The 26,269-nt window shown below is 35.2% G+C and overlaps 1 protein-coding gene across 27 annotated transcripts in view; it reads left to right on the top strand.

Annotated features, from left to right (window-relative positions):
• The first annotated feature begins 1,941 nt into the window (after nt 1–1,941).
• The window catches only part of LOC139982341 (uncharacterized), a 99,407-nt gene continuing 75,079 nt past the window's right edge, over nt 1,942–26,269 (top strand). For 23 of the 27 annotated variants that reach the window (XM_071995227.1, XM_071995186.1, XM_071995175.1 and 20 more), the window contains exons 1-10: nt 1,942–2,169; nt 9,200–9,269; nt 10,925–11,032; nt 14,051–14,074; nt 14,304–14,420; nt 17,515–17,754; nt 18,022–18,117; nt 18,275–18,511; nt 22,228–22,446; nt 24,574–24,795. In XM_071995227.1, the coding sequence (XP_071851328.1) occupies nt 10,960–11,032; nt 14,051–14,074; nt 14,304–14,420; nt 17,515–17,754; nt 18,022–18,117; nt 18,275–18,511; nt 22,228–22,446; nt 24,574–24,795 (1,228 nt within the window). In that variant the 5' untranslated portion in view covers nt 1,942–2,169; nt 9,200–9,269; nt 10,925–10,959. The remainder of the gene's footprint in view (nt 2,170–9,199; nt 9,270–10,924; nt 11,033–14,050; nt 14,075–14,303; nt 14,421–17,514; nt 17,755–18,021; nt 18,118–18,274; nt 18,512–22,227; nt 22,447–24,573; nt 24,796–26,269) is intronic. The other 4 variants (XM_071995285.1, XM_071995277.1, XM_071995268.1 and 1 more) reach the window with 1 other exon arrangement.

Below are 26,269 nucleotides of genomic sequence, written 5' to 3'. Positions count from 1 at the left end.
ATAAATAACGCAGGTCAGATCTGAACTACAAACTTTGATCTCAAGCTCTCGCTATTAGTTGTAACAATAACTCAGCTCAGCTCAACGCAAATCAAATCAACTAAACACTCAATAAACCTAAGATGTGATATCATCGAGGGATCGAAGGTGGGGATTAAATGAATGGGTGCTATTGTCGTTTTTAGAAATTTCAGTAAATGGGAGTGCTTGGATGCAAAATATGTTATATGTAGTTTTGTTTAAATAGCCTGTCTATGAGTGGAGAGGGGGGGGGGGTGGAATGATCCCCCGAATGTTTCTAGCCATCCCCAAGCGTATGTTGTTTGCACCCTGGATTATACGCTATATATCAACATTCTGTTAAACAGTACTATACCGTCACGCAGGGACGTACATTAAAGTTTGTTCAAATTTGAGAATACATAGAAATCTCACATAGATATTCGTTTATATCAACTAAAGAAAACATGTTGATCTCCCCATACATACAAGAATTCAGCTGCAACTACCATACAAGTTTGACTTTAGCAATGACCTAATACAGGGACGCATCCTATAATAAGTGCCTGTGCTTTACCGATTAGAGGGCGTAGTACAAGACAGGATATTTCAGTATGGCACCGAAGCAACATATAATAGCTGGGTGTGTGTCTGTTACGGTTTGGGTTTGTTTTTCTTGCTCTCTTCTCATTTTTAGGTTACTTGTTTTACCAATATTAATTTATTCATCATTTCTTTTATTTTCACGGTTTTTTTTTCCTCTTTTTTAAAGTTCTTTGTGGTTGCTGTTAACTACGGACGTCGCTATAGCCATAAGCATGTCATTAACTTAGGACATCAGATATAAATTTGTAACCACAAATTGAATTGATTTTCCCCTTAAAATTTCATTTATATGCTTACATTAGCTGATAGAATTATACTTAGTTCATGCTTGTGGGCTAAGTACCATTAGAACTTGAGTTTAAGTTTCCAGGTACGCAGCTACTATAGATCAACGTTGAAAACGACAGAAACAAGAGTCTCGTAGGCTACTCTGTCACTGAGCCATTTAGTTTTAATACTCAAATCGAATTCCTCTATTGTGAGTCAAATCTGGAAGAATACCATTGTTGTGATCCACAACAAAATTCCCAAAAACCTTTCACCAAGTTGTTTTTTCGTGTCATGTACTACGCCCTCTGATCGGTAAAGCATAGTGCAGTTATTATAGGATGCGTCCCTGTATAAGGTCATTGCTAAAGTCAAACTTGTATGGTAGCTGCAACTGAATTCTTGTACATATGGGGAGATAAACATGTTTTCTGTCCATTTTGATGAATTGATAGACTTAAATTAATGACAATTTATCTATTTAACATCCGGGTGTAACTTAGGGCCTTATCATGATTAGCAAAATTGAAGCTATTACCCAAACCGAAAACATTCTTAAACATTGCATACAAGATTAAATCATCTTGTTATACGGATATCTACAAAATGCACATATGGTATCATAAGTACATTTAGCCATAGCCTGGTGCTGAACTACCTCAAAAGAAAAGTTGAAGTCAGTATTCCATTGACTATTTTTTGTTTGAATTTTATACGAATGAACATAGGCGTAGGAGGCGGGGGAGGCGGGGGGCTGGGGGGGTTGCAGCCCCCTCCCAACCAATATGGAAGGGTAATAACACGGCAAGTGATTGTATGTAATTGGCATGCGATGTATAACCGATGCATGCCTGTAATCCCTCTATGATATGTACATTAACATGTTGAGCGCGAGCAATATTCAGTTTTCTTCACCGTAGTCTCTAAATGGTCACGGTGTGCTGAACTACCTCAAAAGAAAAGTTTAAAGTCAGTATTGCATTGACTATTTTATGTCACGGATGCATAGACACATTTCTGTTTACATAACAGAGTCCTAGCATATTCCGCTACTTGGTTGGTAATGACATTCTGGTCAACCGTACGAGGAAGTAATATTACTGAACTGAAAAAACTGAAACTTCCTTCTGGTACCGTCATTCAAAGTAGAAGGAAACTGTCGAAGTTTAATCAAACCATATCACATTTTCATGTTTCTTGTCCTGAGGAAGCTGTTTGAATTCAGTCAGATTTTACAACTTGATGTAATGGAATTTAAAGCGCAAACTGGGATATCAATGTGATTACTATTCTTTGGTGAGTAATCTCTAATTTGACAAGCTTGAGTGGGTCCATAAAATGACACGTACAGACTAGTTTCACGAAAATCTAAACTGTGTCACTTCGTGTTGTAAATTCATCAATATGTCGTGCCTGCTACCTAAGACTTATGTATGTCGTAATTTTAGTACTGATATTTAATTATGAACTTCATCAAATAAAAAAATGTGTTTTGAATATATACCATTGGCAAGCCTGTGTATTACTGTTGTTCAAACTTACGAAGTGTAGGCCTAAGGAAGTCAATGCTAAAAATTGTAAGATGGTACAGTATATATCCTATGGTAAATTTGCAACAGTAAGGGCGTTTATGTTACTTTAACTCATTTTGCTCATTGAGTTAGTTTCTATCAATTCAGGTACATGATTTCATCAATGGGTTTTCCAGGTTCTCCCCAAAAAGAAATAATTATACTTGTAACTTACTGTAGGTCAGGAGTAGGGGTTTTGGTCAAGGGGGCGAGAATGGTCTGTAGGGGCGCTTTCGACACTATCTAAGCGGAGCGCCACCACAGGTTGGCGTGGAGCGTTCAGATTTGATTTGAATAAAGATACTTCCTAGATCGCTGGAAATTACCTTTACTGGCCTTGCTAACTTACAGATAAACAAAGAATATATATGTGTCATCGCCAACAAAATGTGACAAATGTCAATAGGTAGAAAGTAGATGAAAGCGCAATAAAAAAGTAAATAATCGCAAATAAGTAAAAAGTGGTAAAAACCTGGAAAGGGCCCCAGCAGTCCATTTGAGTCCGTCAGGGGGGTATCCTCTCCCTGGACTGTATGGACGCTCTGCCACTAGTTTGAGGAGTCAAACAGCTTGAAATGTTCAGGAAGAATTTCTCTGACTTGGCACGTGTGAAGAAGTCTACTGAATAATTCCTCTCAATCAGTGATATAATCCACAACATTTTCTCAAAATACCAAATGTTTCACTGTGGCAATTTTAGCCATGTCAGTTCGGTCTTTGTAGTTTAAAATTGCGATTGTAATGGTGTTTACAATTTAACTTTCAAACATGACAGCTACAGTACCATTGTCTATCAATGCAACTACATTTGTAACACACAGTATGCATTCATAGGGAACTCGCAATGTTACTATAGACCACCATACTGTACATGTTTATCTGGCACTGTAAGCAGGCAAGACTATAGGCGTATGACATAGCAATAAGGGGTATGATGACCTATACTGTAAATGTTACAACCAGATAGTTTAAAATCCTATGTCAGCACTACTTGACATAAAAGTGTCTTAATGCTTACGTATTATGCTACTACTGTGTCTTTGTTACACTGTTTATTTCAACTATATGTCATGTGGCATAAGAACATTTGGGGATTTATTAACTTTTCTTTTCAGTTGGTCTGTAGACAATGTTATTTACACCTTGTTGCAGGAAGCTACAATATCTTTTAGAATGTAACTTCTTTGATTCAGATTTTGTGTAATTTCCTGTTGGGAAGGAAGTTAACTACAGAGTTAATCTTGGTTTATAACTTTAAAGATGAACGATAATGATTGTTCAGCATTGTCGAAACCTACAATTTTATTCACGTGTATTCTACAGTAGTTGGTTTCCTTTTTACATATATATCTAAAATATGAAGGTCAACCCGATGATGGAAAGGCTGAAAAATCCTAAACTTGTCGAGGTTTTGAAAGAACATTTAGGCTTTCCACGAAAGGCGGTATGATGATCACGTGAACCAGAGTGACCTGTGATGTAGTATGATGAAAACAAAGTGAACTTGGCATAAACTGTACTTCAGCTGCGTGCACCGAGTTTGTTAGTTCAGTTGCAGCGTACTCTATATTGATGCGACCAACAACCTCAAACACTAGCTAAATGCCAAGAAATAATACTGTAGGGGTATGCAACAGAACGAATGCAGACTTTACAATAAGATTTTTATCTCAATACATTACATGTATAGAGATATTGTAACAGTAAGTGGGACTTTCTCTTCTCTTAAAAATTTTTCAGCGTCTTCAAACAAAGTTCTTTTTCTCTGGAATTTCCAGAGCAAGAATATATCATATAGACCAACAAAAGTTACTATTTTTTATTCCAGAATTGTATCTCATTCTGTGACTTTTTCACCGATTTATGTCCAAATCGGGCCAATTTGGACTGAAAACACACTTTGGCAGACCTGTTTTGCACACGCTCCAAAACTTATGTTTTATGAAAGAGAATAGAATAGAACTGTCTTTCAACAGTGGTATCGTCTAAGATAGGGTCCTATGTATTATATAGTTTATTAAAATTTCAAACTTTCATTTGTTGTTTACAGGTAGGTATTAATAAGAATTTTACTACATGTATATGACATTTAATGGCTTTTATTTGCTTTATTTGATGTTTAAATGATTTTTCTTTCTTAAAACAACACTGAGCTGCCGCCCCTACTTTTAGTAAAAAGGTCCGTTTTTGATGATTAAGCCCCGCCCCCAAGTCAGTTTTGTAGCAGATTGGCTATGACTCATAACAGCTACAAGTTAGATATACGAAAATGGCTACCCTCGCGAACAATTTTCTGTTCTGTAGTTAGGTACGCGAGGTGTTAGTGTATTGCATGCTAATTACATTCTGTACTGCTGAATTCTACGTAGGCCTAGTGCATTTAATTTAAATTAGGCCTTCGTTTTTGTAACATCCATTTAAGGATAGTACTGGTGTTCAGGTAGCTTTTCAGAGCAAGGGCCATGATAAGTTTGTTTGATTGCCCTTCATGTATTTTGTATAATTACTAGTGTTTACACGGGTCCAAAAATCGGGAACCGGGTACCCGAGGGACGTTACCCGTCGGGTATCCGGGTACCCGGAAAAAAATTGTTTACCCTCGTGTATCACGATTTTCAAGAAATTACATATTGGATGATGTAATAATGCATTATATTCTCTACTGACAATGTTTTCATGTTCAAATACGTATGTGTAAGATAAGATATAAAACCTCCCTCAATAATTTTTATTTGCTTCTGTTTCTTTCATAACTTGTTAATAAATAAATTATTAAATTATAATTAGCATTACTACTAACATCGCACTGCCGCCGCTGCTTATGCTAGCTCGTGCACGTCTATTGGATCAAACCATATAAATATCCAATTTAGCTCTTAAACAGTTTTTAATACTACTACTATCTATTATGCAGGCCCAGGGTTCGCATTAGCCGCGAGATTGTGCGATTCGCGCAATTTGATCGCGTTTGGAATAAACGATTAGTAAGAAGCCACTTGCGATTACTATTTTTTAGTTATCCCGTCTATAATCCATAAACATCGCGTAAAATTCCTTGTCAGCCTTTCCTTCTTTGAAATAAACGAATGAATAAATAATAATTTCTTCCACATGGTAGCCTAACACCACACTAAGTCAATGAGAAATCTAGCTAAGCCTAACCATCTGTTTATTTGCTGGAGTTGTTACGCAGTTATAAGACATCCATGGAATACTTTCGTTATTGCTGTTACGTTCGACCATGCACATGGTTGCCTAACACCACACTAAGTCAATGGGGGTAGTCTAGCCTAGCCATCTGTTTATTAGCTGAAATTGTGACGCAGTTATAAGATATCTATGGAAAGCTTTCGTTATTGCTGTTATCTTCGACCACATTGTAGCCTAACACCACACTAAGTCAATGGGAAATCTGCCTAACCGTCGGTTTGCCAATTTTTTTTTTTTTTTTTAAACCACACTTTGCTTAGGATCCGGGTTATAAATTAGGAACCGGGTAGTATCACGTCGGGCGGGTACCCGGGTACCCGGATAACCCGTGCAAACACTAATAATTACGTATACACATTCTTGTATTTCTGAAGGCTACTTACTGTAGGCCTAGTGCATTTAAAAAAAAATATATATATAGGCCTAGGGGCCTATTAGGCTTTCAGTGATAGCCACATTAGCATCACACTGGTGTTCAGACAGCTTTTCCTAGGAAGGACCAGGGTAAGTTTGTATGATGGGTACGTATAAAAGAGGAGCCGGCCATAGCATCACAACTTTGATAAGACTATAAAAATTGTATAAGGTTATGTTTTATTTATAAGGATATAAGGTTATAAGAAGTATGTTTAGCTTTCTTTTGAACCTGTAATGTTTGACATCAAATGTACAAAGAATTAAAATAAAATAACAAAATGGAGAGGAACTGAGGTGGCTATTAGGGGAAGAGGAGGCCACCCATCACTTGCATATAAAAACTTGTAATCTTCTTTTACATTATTTTTTCCAAGTCATAAATCCATGAAATCTTCATGTCAGAAAAATTGAGATGGAAAAACGTGGGTTGTTTTGATATCTAGAAGTGGACACAGTTTTGATGGTAGTCACCACTACAGTCTACAGTAACATACAGAAGGTCAATAGGCCTAGCTCTCAAGGCAGGCATCAAGAATATGGTCGAGTTGTTCGCCTCTTCTAATTTGGCTGTTGTCATTGACGTCAAACTATATGACCAAAAAGTCCAACAGAGACTGACCTAAGATGAAGGATACCACATAAAAAACAAGTTCTTAAATATTCTATGACATTACTAAACCTTGCAACGTCGTTCTTTCGACTAACAGGCAATGAGCGCTAAAGGCAAGACTAGCAGGATAAAGTGTAACATGCAGCGACTATTCGTGGCAATGTAGCAAAAATGCAAGTTATATATTTGTTGTACCATGATTGATATTGATAATTGTAGAGACAGAGCAAAGATTTGAAATTAGGAATCAAAATTAAAACTTCCAGTATTGAGATACTGCATCATTGATGCTCTTGTTTAATATTCCAAGCAGAAAAAGTAGTGAGAAATATCGGAAACTCTGGATACAATTTGTGAGGAGAACGAGGAAAGTCTTCATCACAACAGGAGTTTCTCACGTCAAAAAAAAGTTAAAGTTTGTTCTGCCCGCTTCATACCTCCATACCATTTAAAAGTGAAATACAAATAGGAAATGTTTGTATGCTCCAGCAAAAAACATCAAGAAAGTATTACGTACAGTAGCGGAAACACACTGCCACTTGTCTTTGCACAGTTAGCAAACTGCCGTGAAGTTGTACTAGAATGATTCCTCCTGCATCCCAAACCATGAGACATGCATGTGAATAAACGCATTTAAGGCATCAATTGTAGTGAGAACATTTTTAGAGCTTGACTGACCACTCAATTGAGTTCAAATGTGGTTGCATTTCAAGCTCAATGTGACCTCTCTGTTTTACTCAACAGTTGTGAACACAAGCGCTTCTACTTGTTAAGTTGCAAATGTCTTAAAAAGAAACTATATACGCTGTGAAGTTCTCAAGAAACTATGACATTAATTATCTATATACAGTAAGCTGTGAACGTTATGCCAGAAAATTAAAGTAAATAACAGTTACTCTGACCCAAAATGCACACAAAGCTCTGTTCTTAACAGTGCACTACAGAATAGATCATCATAGTGACATCATTCACGGACCTGAGTGCTGTGCAAGGTCATTGCAGTGTTTGCAAATTCCTAAATTCGTATTAATTACTGGGACAAAAAACAATCTTTAATCCCCTATTTTATAACCTTCCGGTGTGCTAATTGTAAAATTAAAAAATATGTGGATGGGTAACATATGAACTACATTAAAGTAGAGATTTTCTTGGTGTCATTATCGTTTATCTTTAAATTTTGTAAGCACTTGGCATCTATTCAATAAGTACAGGAAGTGGAAATGTGATTTTAAGTAGAAATTCCTGATAGATTGGTAAAATATGCAAGATTGGTAAAATGTGCCCAACAGGAAATTCCATGTCAATAATCTAACATTTGATATGGTTTCTTAATTGATTTGTATAGCAAAGTTGTATACAAAGATCTGTAATATCCTACTACACTATACTTGCTGCTTACAGGAAATGATGAATGCAATGTTTGTCGATCTCCACAGCCCTACAAGCCTTTCAGTACAATGCCCATTGAATGAAACTTGTGAAAATATTCTTTTGGGTTGCAAAATTCTTGCATTAAATGGTATAGTTTTACATAACCTTTATTATTTCAGCAATGTGTGGCTAGTGTACGTACTGTAGGTACCATACTGTATGTGGGAGGAAGTTTCTGTGCAAACTTAGATTGGAACAGTTCAAGTACAACTACAATAACATAGCATTCACAGTATATAGGGTTTGCTAAATACAACAATTAGCATGTTTGCTGCTTAGAGTACAGTACATGTACTAGTCATCATTTCTTACATTAGGGGCTAGGGCTGCACAGAGTTTGCTTCGAATCAAGCCTCCAGGCATAGTACCATAATCACACACTGTACTATGGTAAAAAAGTGCATTTATCAAACTTTCATTGGCTGGAAAGGCAATTTAGTTTTAATAAAAACATTTTTTTTAGAATACTGATAGAGATTTATGCTCTCAAGACAGATGATTGAATTGCATTCACATTGAATACAAAGTGTACGGATGAAAATTATTCATCCCCCTGGATGTGTATTGCTTTGAATAAAGCTAACTCTTTTATCATTTTTACAAATTTCCAGACTGGATGGTAATTATTTTGGGCTAACTATTTATTATACCTTTATGGTTACTCATGTAGGGTACCTGTTCCCTTCTCTAGTAGCAGTTGGTTTCTTTGTTTTGTACATTCATCATTCATTGATTAAATTTCACTTCATCCAGAAATGTTCCATGATTGCTGCCAAACTGTACAGTATATACTGTACTGTACCTAATTGTGAATAGTTTAATTTTAAGTGCTTTCCAACATGCATTGTACATACCACAAGACATGACAAAGTTGCTTCTATAGTCTCAGTATTAAATACTGTGTGTCCAATGGAACTACATTGTAACCAAGTACAATATACAAGAAATGTTGTAATATGACTTTGTTTTATCTTGTGTGCATCAATGTTGATATATGTTTATATATTTTAATGTGATCTGACTCCTGCTAGGCATTTCTTATTGGCAATAAACTTTTGCTTCTATTGTCATAACTCTACATTCACAGGATAGGGAATTTCTTCAGCCTTGTGTTTCCAACTTTGGTTGTTCAGCCTCAGATAGAACAAGAAAACAGGGTAAGGTCAATTAAATGGCAATTGTTGGTTTTGGCTTTGTACAATATGCCCCTACTTTTTTTTGTTCTGAACACCTTTTTTTTGTAAATATAATATATTGAAGGCATTATTCTCTTTGTCTCTTTGTTAGCAATGCATCATGTTATCACAGGGAAGAAGGCTTACATTTTCAATTGAAGTGCTCTACCATAACTACTGTATCAAGCCTGAAGTACCCAGTACCCTGAAGAACATTACTTTACGGTTGAAAGAGCTATCATTATAGTGTGACTAGGAGTTGACACTACAAAATATGTGTTGTCAACTCCTAAACCTAGTCACATTATAATGATAGACATTTAATAATGGTATTGTGGGTTGGTTAAGATACTTTACAGGTAGTAACAAACCTTAGTTAATCATGGATACAGTACAGTAGCTATTTATACTGTCCAATGTAAATCTGATCACTTAGGCTGAAGCTTTTCCCAGTTTATTGGCAGTGCATGTTAGTATAAAATTACTCTTAGATACACAAAGTGATAGCCATGTTGATATATTTAATTGGAAACCTCCTTTGTGATGTGACATTCTGTCAATTAACGTAACCCTGTTGTTCCTCCTGTGTACGTACAGTATGAGATCCATTAAAGTAGGCCTTGCTAATATAATAACTGTAATAATTTAATTCACCCCACTAATTACCTTTCATATCTACATTAAATGTATTGTTTTCTATTTAAGGTACAGAAACTATATTGTATTAGGTTGTATACAATGTTTTGACATCACAATGCAGTTTTAATCTTCTTTGCTCAAATGCCTCTTATTTTCAATTAAACTGTGCAGCTCACTGCTAACACAAGAATTGACTATATAACAGAAAGTATCTTGAGGACTACTTCCCTGGATAATCTATTGTAAGATACTGTTCCTTAATATGATTGTAGAATGTTACAGTACAGTCATGTTATACTATGGAGTCCAAATATACTTTGACCTTGAAGATGATCATAGATAACCCAAGGTATAACTTACAATTTACAATTTGTAACTCTGAGCACTGTTTTTGAGAATAGTGCATTTACAGAACAAAACATTGTTGGGAAAATTCATACAGAAAAATGTAATGTCATTCAGTTGCTTCAGTGAAAAAAATGCTCTACTACTGTGAAAGCTACAATACTGTTTACAAATTCACACTAACCGAAAGGTATGATATGGACAAACTGCAGCAGACACATTGCCATTGATGTACATTAGTACAGTAATTCCTCAATAGGCTGCAGTACAGGTACAGTCTGTGTACCTCTAAATATCGTCCCATGTTTTAAAATATATTCATAAGCTATTAATATTTAAGCAATGGTTTTCATAGGTCTGTTAGTGGCATTGATGTGAGCTAAAGAGTTGTTTTACATCATTGACTTTTCAAGAGTATGTTTTGTAAAAAATTTAATTTCTCAAATTGTTGTAAAAGTTTGCAACCAAACAAATGAGCTGGGATTGACTATATGATACCATCATTACAAGTTAAACAAGCAGTTCTGTACTTAAGCTTTCTATTCTTCTCTTTCAAGTCTTCAACATTTGTGTTTGATTGCTTTTGGCAAGCCATGCATTCTAACAAGTTTGTATTTCGTAAAGTCATAACAATTTTGTTTGTTTCTATCCAGACCTTTCCTTCATGTGACTACATCTGGCAGAAATAATGAAGGTCTCCATCGGCCACTTTTTTGGCAAATGTCTTTGGTTATTTCTGTTCTTCTGCATCTGTTTAAATGGTAAGTTGGTTGGTTTATCTACTGTATTGGAGGGTAGGAGAATAGGGGTGGGGGGGGGGGTTGGGCAATCTGGTATATACATAATTGGTGATTCTGGTTGTAGAAATTAGTTTTCTATAACATATGATCAGAATATCTAGTCTACATCTTAAATTTTCTGTTGGGGAAATGTTAGTCATATACGTGTGGATATTACTAGATTGACTATAAAACAATTAATAAAATTAGAAATGCTGGTACAAAGCAACCTTCTTTAATTGTACCAATTAAATATGACAGGGACATTGGAATCCCTCTTGTTGTAAATTAGGTTTCTTAGTTTCCTTCACACTGATATATATATATCTAAAGTCATATGGTATATAATTAGACAAATCTGTTGTAAGTCAATGGATTGCACATATATGATACAGTAACACACTGTAGGCAAGAAAAAATAATCTTACAAATTAGTAAAGTGGTATGACATCCTAATTGAAGTGTTAGATACAGTATAAGCAGTATCATTTCATTCATACATGGCATACTGTACATACTGTAGGAGTTATTGCACAGTACTGTACATTGTTACTGAATGCCTTGTAAATTTCAACTTCCTCCTTCGATATATGTCATTGCAATGCATTTTGAATCAGCCATAACTTCCCCTACAGTTTGTTTCATTGTACAGTATTTATCCTGAATAACAAGATACTGTTTACAGTACGTTAAATTCACTTACAATAACAATCAGGTCAAAACCCAGACCGAGATCAATGATAGTGTCCAGATTGAGTCATATACTGTGTACTGTAGCTTGCAATATACATGATTAATGTGAGTGTTTATAAACTAATATACAGTAGATATGGATAGCTTGGTGACAGAAATTTTGTGTGCATATATGCTGGACATCACAGAACCTTTAATAATAATAAATTACATTTATATAGCGCTTAATACAGCGTTTCAAAACGCTTTACAAAGTAGGAAAGAGACAAAGGAAACCAAGGAAAAAGAGAAACTAGGAATAAAACAGAGGTGTCTAAAGTTGTCTAGACCTTGAAAATACAAAGGGAGGCAGAGACACGAACATGAAATGGGAGTTCCTTCCAGAGAAAAGGCGCAGCGACCGAAAAGGCACGATCGCCTCAATGAGTGCAGGTACTGTACCTGGACCAGAAGTTAATTGAAATGCGCATGATAGGAAGAGCGAAATGTAACTGTAGTTGACCGACGCAAAGGAGTAAGAAGGTCAGTGATATGTTGAGGGGCAAGCCTGTTAATCGCTTTGTAGGTGAGCAGTAGGATCTTAAACTGGATGCGCTGAGAGACGGGAAGCCAATGCAATGAACAGAGTACAGGAGTGATGTGATCAAACTTTTTAGTTAGTGAGACTAGGCGCGCAACAGCGTTCTGAATTCTCTGAAGAGGAAACTGGCAAATTTACATACAAACTGATGCAGTAATCCAGATAGGAGGAAACAAAAGCATGAACCAGGTGTTCAGTTGAGCTTTGATCTAGATACCTCCTGAGTTTACCAATTTTGTAAATACCATACGCAGCAAAACGACAAGTGTTCTGAATATGTTCTCGCATATCAAGTTTATCGTCAAGCAAGACACCAAGATCCATGTATTTTCGGAAGGAGTTATGACATTTGTACCAACAGTGAGGTCAGGTTGGTTTGTTGAAAATTAAACTGTTCATTTTCATTTATTAAACAATATGGCAAGCTGTGCTCTATATTGACTGGTTTGATTTTGTTATAGGGCTCTGCATTTTTATTCCATGCCCAAGGCACAACATGGGATGTGCAATTGCCCATGGTGTGTATATACTGTCTGTGTGCGTGTGCTCGTGTGTGCATATGTGACACCCTGGCTTGTAAACATGATTCACCAAGCATAGCTTGTATGAAGTTATACGCTATGTAGTTTTGTTTATTCAACTTACTACATAGTAATAGTAAGTTCTTGGCTGTTTTAGTTACAGTATGTAGTGAAGTCAAAAGTCATTTGAGATCAACAGTGGCCGGAATATGTTAACCTTTTAAACAAGGTTACTGACCATATAGAATTGGTGAATTTATAGTTGAGTGGTATACATGCCGCTTCTACTTCAAGTCTCAGAGCTCATTTGAAGTACTGTAACAGGGGGCAATGTCTGAAAACTGTGCAAACAAGTTAACTCAATAATTGTAGCTTGATAAATCTCATAATTGGTTGTTATATACTGTATGTGATCCTTAGTAAGTTTTCAGCTGCTTTTGGTATTGGGGAAGGTCAAATGTTATTCCAGGTCAGTAGATGTCAAAGTCTACAATTTTTGTTAACTTGATAACTCCAAAAGTAAAACTTGGATGGATTTCATATGTTGCATATAACCACCTTAGTGAGTACAAGGATCCTAGTGTTGTTTGAATAGGTCAAAGGTCACATTAACTTAAAGTTGGAAGTTTTTTCCACATTATATTCCATGATTTCCTCATACAGTTATTGGTATGATGGTGCCCAATAGTTCTTGGTCGCTATAATTTCTTTCGGTGAACTTTGTTGGGTCAGCTTCAGTTAAGTTTGTGAAGGGGTCAATTTATACAATACACATTAGGTCCTGAAGTAATCTTGAACAATGCATACTGTACTGTCAGTCAGAAGATGTGCTTTGTTTCAGAAAGTTGATACTCTTATGAGTGACTTAACAGCTTGGCCCTTGTCAGCTGCCACACTCAGAGCATCAAGGCGTCTGATGATCAGGTTATCTCAAATGTTCTCAAAAGTTTGGTTTTTTGCAGTAAGTTGTCAATATACATCCACAGTGAAATGCCATCCAACTTTCATTCAGAAATAACAAATATTAAAGGGATAGTTGGTGGCAGATAGAAAATCTTGATCTGTATGCCCACATGAATGCATGTATCTTGTTTGTTACAGTACAAGTTAAAGCTTGAAAATATTGTTTGACATCTATTGAAATGTTCTCATACAATATGTGACAAGGAATCACCTAGCCTGTCGGCTTTTCTGGTTTTATTTCAGGTCATGTAGTTAACGGACAAACTGGTGAGTACAGTTAGTTTGCCCTTCTAAAATGATGTAGCTGACTGTAAATGCAGCATCTTCCATGATCACATTGCACTTCATAATCCATGAAAGAGACCAAATGAGATATTTAGGAAATGTGAACAAGTGCTGACTCACTAAAACCCTTAAATTTACTGTGCTAATATAAATTATTGTACCTGTTGATTTCTAAGAAGTTGACACATTTTAAACACTTTTTTCTTATCAGGTCCAATACTCTACTTTCTTCATGATATGTATGAAGTCACAGAGGGTGATATGAATGGTGAAACCAAGGCCAACCTGACAGTGTGCCAAGCACCAAATACCTTTCAATCATCTGCATGTATGTTTGTTTTGCTTTAATAATAAAGTAGTTGAAGTATTGAATAAATCATGGTTTTAGTAGAATTTGAACCACCGATCACAGGAAGTTGTAAGCTGCACTCTTATTGATTCTTATTGTATTAGGTCTTTGAATATATGAAGGTTATTGTCTAGCTATCTTTGTGTTCATCATATTAATATTAAAAGCTGAATTTCTATTGAAAACTTGCATTTCAGTAAATGTGTATGTCATTGTTAGTCACACATTATATCAGGAGAACAATAACAGCTAGTTAAAGATTTAAAATTAAATATTGGATAAACAGGATTGGTGCTGAGTCTACTAGAGTGTTCATTACTCTAAATGAATGTTTACAGTGAACAAGGATCGCCTCTTTAAGATAAAGCAAAGTTAAAAATCTGAAAATGTGTTTTTTATTACAGTACAGTATATATGTCATGCATGAACAGTAAGAATTACTTAGATAATAAGTATTTTCCGAAATGAATATTTGAGAGGTTTACAGTCCTAGGTGAAATGCAAACTACTGTACATTATATGGTCAATTCCATGATAAGGTCAACATCATACCCAAAAATTCAAAATCATTGTACATTAAAATTGTATAAGTTTCCAATAAATAGAATACTTGTAGTTACTAAAAATAATTTTTTCATCCCCGAAACATTATTTGTTTGATTATGGGGTCAGTTATAACAAATGGTTCCCCTTGTCATTATGAAAAATACAGTGAAATTTCATTTTGTGCAGATTTGTACATAGTAATCATAGATATCATCAGTTTATTATAATTGCTATAGCATAGTGCTTACTTAATAGCTTCAATTTTTTTTCGACATCAAGGCATTAGACAATAGTGGTGAATTGAAAATACCCTCGATTTACTGTCACGCGAGTCACAAAATTTACTGTTTTTTTTTTTTTCTCCTTGCCTGCACAATAGTTTTACTCCAAATCATGAATATCAAGTCTTCACATAGATACCAATAGGATTACTGAATTGTCCTTTCCAGAAGATATTCAAATTTTGCGGAAAATCACCCTTTATGAATGTCACGCGAGTCACGTCACGCGAGTCACGTCAAATCAAGATAGTGTTTCTACCTATTAACTGTGTGTTGGACTAATTATATTTGCTATAGCATAGTGCTCACTTAATAGCTTCAGTTTTATTTTGATATCAAGGCATTAGACAACAGTGGTAAATAGAAAACAGTAAACACCCTCGATTTACTGTCATGTGAGTCACAAAATTGACTGTTTTTGTTTTTTTTCTTCTTGCCTGCACAATAGTTTTACTCCAAAATAATAAATATCAAGTCTTCACATAGATACCAAAAGGATTACTGAATTATCCTTTTCAGAAGATATTCAAATTTTGCAGAAAATCACCCTTTACGAATGTCACGCGAGTCACGTCAAATCAAGATAGTGTTTCTACCTATTTGCTGTGTGAAAATTACAGGGATGTTATATTTTGATGAATGAATCACTGATTAAAGATATCATATATGCATTCCCCTTTTATTAGGCAACTTGAATTAAATGGGCACACATAATGCAACTAATTATCAGAATTTCATTTGAAATATCAGAATTTAAAATCATGAATATTTATTCGCAATATAATGCCTATTTTATTACCACATTTGGAAAGTTAGCACATATCATTGATTTTTTAGTATTATACTAATACATAATCTATATTTGTATCTGGCAATGCCATGTGCTATGACTTGACAACCTTAAGGTCTTAACTGCTCAATCATTCCCAAAATCCTATGAGCGAATGTATCTTTTCAAATATTACACTTTTGGTTTATTCAAATATGACAAATGAGAATGGTAATTTGAATTACATTTTGATAGATCTGTTTCTTCTATAACTTTCAAATGAGTGACTTCAACAGACTAAATATTGTTATAAATATTAATTGACAAAATATATTGCCTGAACAACTGTACTACCCGTACAGTATATTACCTACTGTCTGCAATCATGAAGGTAACTCGGGGACATTAATATCATCTGGAGATTCTCAAGGGAAGTACCTTTTGGACACTTTCTAGACCAATGAATGTTATATTTCACTATGCAAGATCTGTACCTTCAATTCACTACTGCATTTGGTCTAGAACTATCCGAAAATTGAACTTGTCACGCGAGTCACGTTTTCTTGTCACACGAGTCACAATACATCTTCATGGTTATTTTCATGTGTTACAACTTTTTTTCAAAGTTGCAAGCAATTGAGGTAGAGGTATTTTTCAACTTCGGTATGATTATAAAAAGTGACTGGAAAAATTTTAATAAGACATAAGAAATCGAACATTTGTGTGTGCATTCTGATTTTTGCTAATAGTAACTGTCACGCGAGTCACGTTTACTTTTTCACCAATTTCACCCCCAATACTTGAGGTATAATCTTTTTTTCTCTTCTGTTGTAAGCATTAAGGCATACATTCACTGCTACATTACTGCTTTTCTCCCAGGTAATTTCTTTATTTGTTTAATGATATCAAATAGAGAGGAATTTTAGTAAAAATGTCACGCGAGTCACCATGGAATTGACCATATGCTACAATCTTATCAACTATCTTTCACATAAATACAGAAGCATTTAGTCTAAATATTATAACAACAGAACTTTTAGTTCAGTCTGCAGCATAACATTCATAATAAAAGTCACATTAAGGCAGTGTTTGGGTATCAGCAAAGCGGATACTATGGTTGGAAACATGTGCAGGATAAATTTAACCTCTAGTAAAAAAAAGGCCAGCTTCTTTAGCCTGTGCATAAAAATACAGCTGTAGTCCTCACAGCACACTGATTATTCAAATCAAAATTAAGAAGAAATGTACAAAAACCTCAAGGCTAATGTTACAGGTAAAACTATGCAGGATGTAAACACTATGCAGGATGTAAACACGAGGATGATACTGGCACTCTTTCTTATTTATTTTTTCTTAATGTAGCTGCTCTAATTAAGAAGATATTAATGACAACATTGAATGAAGACATAATGTCAGTTTTATTTCAAGCACTCATGATGAAAAAGTCAATTCTGTTTTGGGTTTGTTTTCTCTGCAGCTTTTGCCTTCAGTGATGGGTTTGCTCTTTCTGGTAGTGACTACACAGCCACCATGGGGTCTACATTACTTCAAGCAAATGTCTCATGTACAGACCTTCAGATTGATATTACCTCAGATAATGTAGCAGAAGGAACTGAAGAGTTTACCATTCAGCTACAACCAGCATTACCAGCAAGGGTGGCTGGATTTAATGCTGCAGCAACAGTTACAATATATGATGATGATAATATGTATACAGGTGACCTCAAGCTCATTATATTTATGTAGCCTCAATGGACCTCTTAGATCAGGTCTTAAAGGGACAGGGATGGCATATAGTTTAGTTATAAGCATTGCGAACCGAATAAGGAACATAATAAGTAGCAAATGTAGGAACACATAGCATATTATTTTTACCTGAATAAGATGGACAGGACTCTCTTCTACATGTGCTTGTAACATCAGTCTGTCTTTTTGTTTTCTCAGTTTATAATAATTTCTCTAATCTATCATTTTCCTCTAACAGTTAATTTCCGGCAAATATCATACTCAGTACCAGAAGGTATGGGATCAGTTGACTTGGAAGTTTGCCTTTCACCGCAATCGCCAGGCAGTTTTGGAAGTAAGTTATGATTACTTACTTCTTCCACATACTTATACCATTCTTTGAATAATGCGTGCCAGCCTTTATCAGCAAACCTTACTTAGTGTCTTATTCTCATGGATTAATTACAACAAAAGCTACCTTACTATTATAACATATCTTTCCTTTTTCAAAGGTGTTACTACTTTTCCTGGAACTGCTGGTGTAGGAGATGCAGACTTTTTCCCCATAACTAGTCTTGAATTGGTATTTCAATCTGGATTTCCTTGTACCGTTGTGCCTGTTATTATCTTTGAAGATGCGATTGCAGAGGCTGATGAATCATTTACAGTGAGACTCACAGCAGTCCCACCTGCCCAGGTACAACAGGGATACAATGTAGCTACTGTCACCATACTTGATGATGATACAGGTAATGCAGTCTAACAACACCTTTTTGCATTTGGTCAGCAATGTTGCCAAACCAACGGGTATTATGCAAAATATGAGTGCAATTAATCAAGCTAAAGTACACTTTTAGCATTTTCCACCAAATGAAGGTGAATTACCGAGTACTTAATTGATTACATTCTATTGATTTGGTACTTAAAAAACCTTACATATATATTCTTAATCGCAAAAGTTTTTGCACTTATTTCATATTTTAAGATGATATTTGTGTATTCAAGCTAATGAACTTCATTGTTATGTGTATCTAGCATCATGTAATATATTAAAGTGATCAAATTTAACCCCAAAGTTGCTTTAAATGATACCTTCTTAGCTATTCAGTGAGTGTTAATAAGGATGAAGCAATTGTCAGTACAGGTATATTGTTGCTTTGTCATATATAAGAGAATACCAGGGGTACTAAGTACTCAAACAGTCGTTTCCGTCAGGTCTTGTCAACCTCAACATACTACAGCTGTACCTGGATGCTTGTATGGGGGGGGGGTTGGGTTGGGGATGCATATAAAGTGGCGTTTTGTCCTTACTAGCATATAAATAAACAGCAATGTCACAGCATACTTCAAAATTTATTGTATAATGTCACCAGCTAAATACATTGGATGAATATCCTTATATTTTTTACATTTCGTTATGTTCAGAAAGATATAGAGTATTATTAAACTTTGCTCCTAAGAAACAATAAAGCAAAACCTTTTCTATTTGCTCTGCTCAAAATGTCTTTTTTGTAATGGTTTTTCCCATTTTATACCATTTTCATCAAATTGGTAAATTCTCAAATTGGTCTTAATGCATAACTTTACAGACAAGCAATGTGTCAGTTATTCCTTTTTTTGTACTAGTGCGAAACGGCCATCTTTAAGTGGGAAATTTGTGTGAAGCATTATATCACGGAAATGTTGCTTTCCAAATATTACTAAAATTGTTAAGTGATAGGGCAGACTGGCCATTTAACGGAAGTGCGATTTCTGTAAAAGTTAAGGGCTACATTCGTTCCTTTCAATGTTAAACATCAAACGGCGGCAACACTATGATCATAATCATGATAACAGTGACAACATGTTTGCCCCTATCAGAAGATGTTTAGAGGATTTTCATGTAACATTTATTTATTGGAAAATGTTGTACCACTTATAGAATCAAGATTTAACATTTTCATATCTGTGTTGTTACCTTCACTCCTTAAGGCAAACATTTTTTAATGTTTGCCGTTGTATATGTGTATGCTTCTGTGTATGTATGGGTGTGGCACTTTGGCTTTTAAACACGAAAACTCAAAAACTATCTATAGGGTGGGTGAACTTCAGTAACAAACAGTCAAATCATTTGTTTACTACATTTAAATGTTGTAACAATTATAGTATCAACATATAACATTTTCATATTTGTATTGTCTTATTTACAACTTTTTGACATTTTATCAGCATCCTTTCAATAACTTTCCTTTCATGGCTTGTTGTAAGAGATTTCCTTGGTTCTCAAAAGTTTCCATATCTACTGTACTGTAAAGAAGGTTCATATATATGGAGCTAGTGGGCTGCTCACTGTACTGGCACTTGCGGAATTGGATCAATGTTCTAATTTCCAACCTTGCTGAGCAAAGTTAGAAGAATGCATCCTTGGGCTCTTTTTTAATTCTGTAAGAATTCCTAGTGACATATGTAAGAGACACTGCTGCAGGTTGCCTTGCCTTTAACAGATAGAACAGAGTAGGTTTCTTCTGAGCCTATTATTGCTTTTGACCATTTGAAGTCAACAAGTGCCAAATTTGCTTCACTCACCTCGTACCTGTCTCTCTACACTAACACATGATAATATAATAAACATAATATCGCAAGGGAAGCTTGTAGAGATTGCATATTTGGCATGTAACTGTACCACATTGAGTACAAGAATGTTGTGGATAGAGGTCAATGGTGGTTTGAGTTCACCAGGGGTCAAATTGTAAAAACCATGCTTATCACAATATTTCAACAAGGACATTGTCATACTGTATTTAGTATGTTGATATATCACATTTAGTAGAAGTGTGTTGAGGTCAATAGTCATTTCAGGACAGCCTGTGTCATTGTGAATTTATTGTTTGTCACATCAAACTGCTTTGCACGGTATTACTAAGATTAAGTATATTGTACACCCTCACTATACATAACGTCAGATTCTTGAAGAAAACTGTTCATATTACATTATCGAAACCACAAGGCATTATTGCATACTGGTTTGTATTGCCATATAGTCAAGTTAGCATGTGTAAGAGTGTGTGTTATTGGTCATTATATCTTAATGGTCGGAAATTTTGTCACATGTTTGGTATAGAACAACATTGACATAGATCAATTTATTCAAAGGCCATGGTGACTTTAAGAGCTTAAGGTAAGTAAATCAACCCCCCCCCCCCCAATATTGCTTTTGTAACTCCTCTGTTGCTCATCAGCATTGGTAGCAAATCTTTTCAGTCCTTCCATTTTGTGCACTTTTATATGTCAATGGAAATTTTCCAACACATAGCTCTTGTACTAGCCAGATCTGCTTTAATGCAAGAATTTGGGGTTTTTGCAATGGCTTTTCCATGAGAGGCTGTACATTATGTGAACTGATAGAAGATATACTTGGAGTTGGACATGATCAGAAATGGTGTTCATTTTTAGGAAAAGTGGTGATAGGAAGGAATGAATGATTGCCCAAACTTGTTAGCACATATATTATCAGGGAATTCTCATATTCAGATTTCAAAAAAAATTGTTCACTAGATGAAGGAAATGTTGCCATGGCATCAAACCTCTTGTAAAAATGGAGGCAATACTGAACTGTAAATTCAATGAAGAAAAATTTAGGAATTGTCAAAATGAAGGCAATACTGACCTGTAAATTTATAAATCAATGGAGAAAAATCTAGGAAGTATAATAGGCCTACTTGACATTCCAAATGAAGGAATGGCCACGGTAAAGAACTTTAACTGAAACCAAGGGAATGCTGCAAAATGACAGTTTCACAGTATTATAGTAACACAATGTGCCTGATCCACTAATTTATGCTATGTTGAGCCATAATGCTTTACAATGAACACTGAAGGTACTTGAAGCTTATTAAACCAATCATAGCCATACATTAAGCCTATCTTTGAAGTCAATATTAAAAGCTTTATGTACGACTGTAGCTCAATTTCACATTTACAATGCGGTACATGAACTTTACATTCCAACAGAGGATTCACCATTGCAAAATAAACAACATACTGAAGACACTGAGATATGTCAATTTGAGAATCTCTATATTACTACCCATTCCAAGAGATCAAATACTGCCACATATTAATTGTCACTACTTTCTGTACTCAAGAAAACAAACTTTGCTGTATATCCACTTTTCATATGGAAAACTGTCTGTATATACATTCCAATAGAGGATTAATTGCTATAAAATATATTAAAATTCACTTCTGTCTAAAATAATAAATTCCTTCAAGGGAAGTACTAGATAGTACACTTTACAATTTCTTCCAAAAACAGAAGATGAAAAAAGACTTAAAACAGCTCAGTCTAAGATTTATGTATCACAGTGTAGTGTGAACTATATAAAAGTGGTGGTTCATAACAAGAAAAAACTTTTCATTATTACGATGCAAATGATTACACTTTTAATAATGTTGATAAATTGTGGTTTTCTTTTTCTACATCTAGCACCTGTAAACACTGCACCGGAGCTGTCTGGTTGTCCAGCTGGCACTGTCGCCGATTTCACAACAACCCCAAGTTGTAATGATGCTCAAGATGGTGCTCCTGTGGTCACTTGCAACCCCCCGGCTGGAAGCACTTTCCAAGCAGGAATGACTACTTCTGTTTCATGCTCATGCACAGATAGTGCTGGTTTATCCAGTAACTGTATGTTCGATGTTTTTGGTAAGAATATGTAACATTTCTCTCATATATACATTTCCTTGAATTGTTTGTTTTGTGTTAAGATGGATATAAATGGAATGTAAATAGAACAATGGGCAACAGTGGGCATTGGGACACCTACAGTAGAAGTGAAATGTTACTGTACTTAAATATTTAATGAAAGGTTTGACTTGTCAATCTCAGTTATATCTATATTTATGAGCTGAATTGTAAGCATTTTTGTGCCAAATCATTCTATAGGCATTACAAATGAAAGCAAGTGCCTCTACTCAGGCTGTATTGGTAAGTCATGTGAGAATGTGCATACCTGAAAGGCTGGCACAACTGACCATATATTTGAACAGACTTAAGTAACCTAAGTTAAGATCACTCCATTCGTTCTAAGAGGTTGCTACTTCTGTAACAATAAGTATTGCAGCGTCTATTTCTTGAGTATTATTAGGACTATCATCGGGAATTTAAAGAATTTGATATTAATCGTAATTGAACTTGATGTAAGGACCCTAGTGTTCAAATGTGAAGAAATTACTATAATTCATCTGCAGATGATGATGTGGAAGTTGAAGATTGGATTAAGTTGCACATTCTAAATTACTAATGTCAACAATACAGATTCACTAACTGTATCTCAAAGAACATACACTTGTAACCTGTATTGACAATTGTTTTACTTAGCCATGTTGTCAAGTTTGCATACATGTTTAAGAGTGTGTTATTGGACATGATATCTCAAAGGTAAGAAATGTCACAAGTTTGGTATAGAAAAACATTGATATTGACCAAATTTATTCCAATGGCCATGGCAACTTTCAGTGCTGCCTCAGGGAGGTTTATCAGCTCCAATATTGCTTTTGTAATTCCTCTCTAACTCTTCAGCAATGGTAGCAAATCTTTGGTCGTTCCATTTTATCAATGAAAATTTGCCAAGACTAAGCTCTTGTACTAGCCAAATCTGCTTTAATGCATTTTTTTGGCTTCTTCAATGGCTTTTCAATGAGAGGCTGTAATGGTACATTATGTGAACTGATAGAAGATAAACTGGGAATGGGAAGTGATATGAAAAAAAATTGATTTTGAAAAAAGGGGTGATAGGAAGGAGGGAAGATTGCCCAAACCATTTAGCACATATATTGCACATATCATCAGGGAGTTCTTCTTAAGTATCAGATTGATAGAAAACTTGTTCACTAGATGAAGGAAATGTTGCCATGGCATCAAACCTCTTTTGTCAAAAGGAAGGCAATACTGAACTGTAAATTCATATATCAATGGAGAAAAATTTAGGAAGTGTCAAAATGAAGGCAATACTGACCTGTAAATGTATAAATCAATGGAGAAAAATCTAGGAAGTATAATAGGCCTACTTGACATTCCAAATGAAGGAATGGCCATGGTAAAGAACTTTAACTGAAACCAAGGGAATGCTGAAAAATGACAGTTACACAGTATTATAGTAACACAATGTGCCTGATCCACTAATTTATGCTATGTTGAGCCATAATGCTTTACAATGAACACTGAATGTACTTGAAGCTTATGAAACCAATCATAGCCATACATTAAGCCTAACTTTGAATTCAAAATTAAAAGCTTTATGTACTAAGTTGTAGCCCAATTTCACATTTACCATGCGCTACATGAACTTTACATCCCAACAGAGGATTCACCATTGCAAAATAAACAACACAATGAAGACACTGAGATATGTCAATTTGAGAATCTCTATATTACTACCCATTCCAAAAGAGCAAAAACTGCCACATATTAATTGTCACTACTTTCTGTACTCAAGAAAACAAACTTTGCTGTATATCCACATTTCATATGGAAAACTGTCTGTATATACTTTCCAATAGAGGAGTAACTGCTATATATTATACTTCACTTCTGTCTAAAATATTAAATTCCTTCAAGGGAAGTACTAGATAGTACACTTTACAATTTCTTCCAAACACAGAAGATGAAAAAAGACTTAAAACAGCTCAGTCTAAGATTTATGTATCACAGTGTTGTGTGTGGTCTATAAAGTGTGTTTCATAACAAAAAAGACTTTTGATTGGTTAGATGCAAATGATTACACTTTTAATAATGTTGATAAATTGTGGTTTTCTTTTTCTACATCTACAGTAGCACCTGTAAACACTGCACCTGAGCTGTCTGGTTGTCCAGTTGGCACTGTCGCCAGTTTCACAACAACCCCAAGTTGTAGTGATGCCCAAAATGCTGCTCCTGTGGTCACTTGCAACCCCCCGGCTGGAAGCACTTTCCAAGCAGGAATTACTACTTCGGTTTCATGCTCATGCACAGATAGTGCTGGTTCAACCAGTAACTGTATGTTCGATGTTTTTGGTAAGAATATGTAGCATTTCTCTCATATATACATTTCCTTGAATTGTTTGTTTTGTGTTAAGATGGATATAAATGGAATGTAAATAGAACAATGGGCAACAGTGGGCATTGAGACACCTACAATAGATGTGATATGTTACTGTACTTGTATGTATGTATGTATATTAGATCCTCCTGCAAGCAGGAACTTGCGAAGAAGCCTCATAGGCTTATCAAAGCCGCAAGCTGACCGAAGTCAGTCTCTTACATTCATATTTAACGTCCATAATTATGAATTGTTAATTGTCAACAACTCTGTAACTGGATGACATACATTAATCTGGGAGTGACTCGAACCGGGGACCTTATGATTGAAAGGCAACGGCGTTAACCACTGAGCTACTTAAAGATTTAATGAAAGGATTGACTTGTCAATCTCAGTTATATCTATATTTATGAGCTGAATTGTAAGCATTATGTGCCAAATCATTCTATAGGCATTACAAATGAAAGCAAGTGCCTTTGCTCAGACTGTATTGGTAAGTTATGTGAGAATGTGCATACCTGAAAGGCTGGCACAACTGACCACATATTTGAATAGACTGAAGTAACCTAAGTTAAGATCATTCCATTAGTTCTAGGTGGTTGCTGCTTCTGTAACATTAAGTATTGCCGAGTCTATTTCTGAGCATTGTAAGGACTGTCATCGGGAATTTAAAGAATTTGTCATTAATCATAAATGAACTTGATGTAAGGAACCTGGTCTTCAAATGTGAAGAAATTACTATAATTCATCTATGCTGTGAATGATTATGTGGAAGTTGAACATTGGCTCAAGTTGTACAAACTAACTTGCTAATGTTAGCAATATAGATTCACTACTGTACCTCAAAGAAGGCCAACTTATTTGTTAGTTGTAACCTGTATTATTTGTTTTTGTTTCTTTGTTTAGCCATATCGTCAAGTTTGCATGTGTAAGAGTTTGTGTTATTGGACATGATATCTTAATGGGTAATGTTGTCACATTTTCGGTAAAGAACAACATTGACATTGACCAATTATTCCAATGGACATGGTGACTTTAAGAGCTTGCATAAGGGAAGTGAATCACCCCCCCCCCCCCAATATTGCTTTTGTAACTCCTCTGTTACTGATCAGCATTGGTAGCAAATCTTTCTGTCCTTCCATTTGGGCACTTTTTATGTCAATAAGTTCAAAGAATATATTGTGAACTAACACTAAACAGTAAGGCTGATGGACTTCAAACTTGTGAATATGTTCTTGAGCAGGGGACGTTGAGTCACCATGCATTATGAGTCTTGTTCCTATGTCAAAGTTCACTATAGCAACAACCTGAGTTGGTTATTGCAAACATGTTTAAAATGATTAAAAGACTGACACTGAAGCTTACCCATTTAGGATATCAGACTTTCATCATCTACATCATATTGATGAACAAAATATGTCAAATTAGTTAATGGAAATCAAATTGTAG

This window comes from Apostichopus japonicus, chromosome 2 (assembly GCF_037975245.1).
Source record: "Apostichopus japonicus isolate 1M-3 chromosome 2, ASM3797524v1, whole genome shotgun sequence".
Classification (NCBI taxonomy): Eukaryota; Metazoa; Echinodermata; class Holothuroidea; order Aspidochirotida; family Stichopodidae; genus Apostichopus; species Apostichopus japonicus.
The sequence above is the reverse complement of the archived record's forward strand: the minus strand, read 5'-3'. Positions and strand labels throughout refer to the sequence as shown.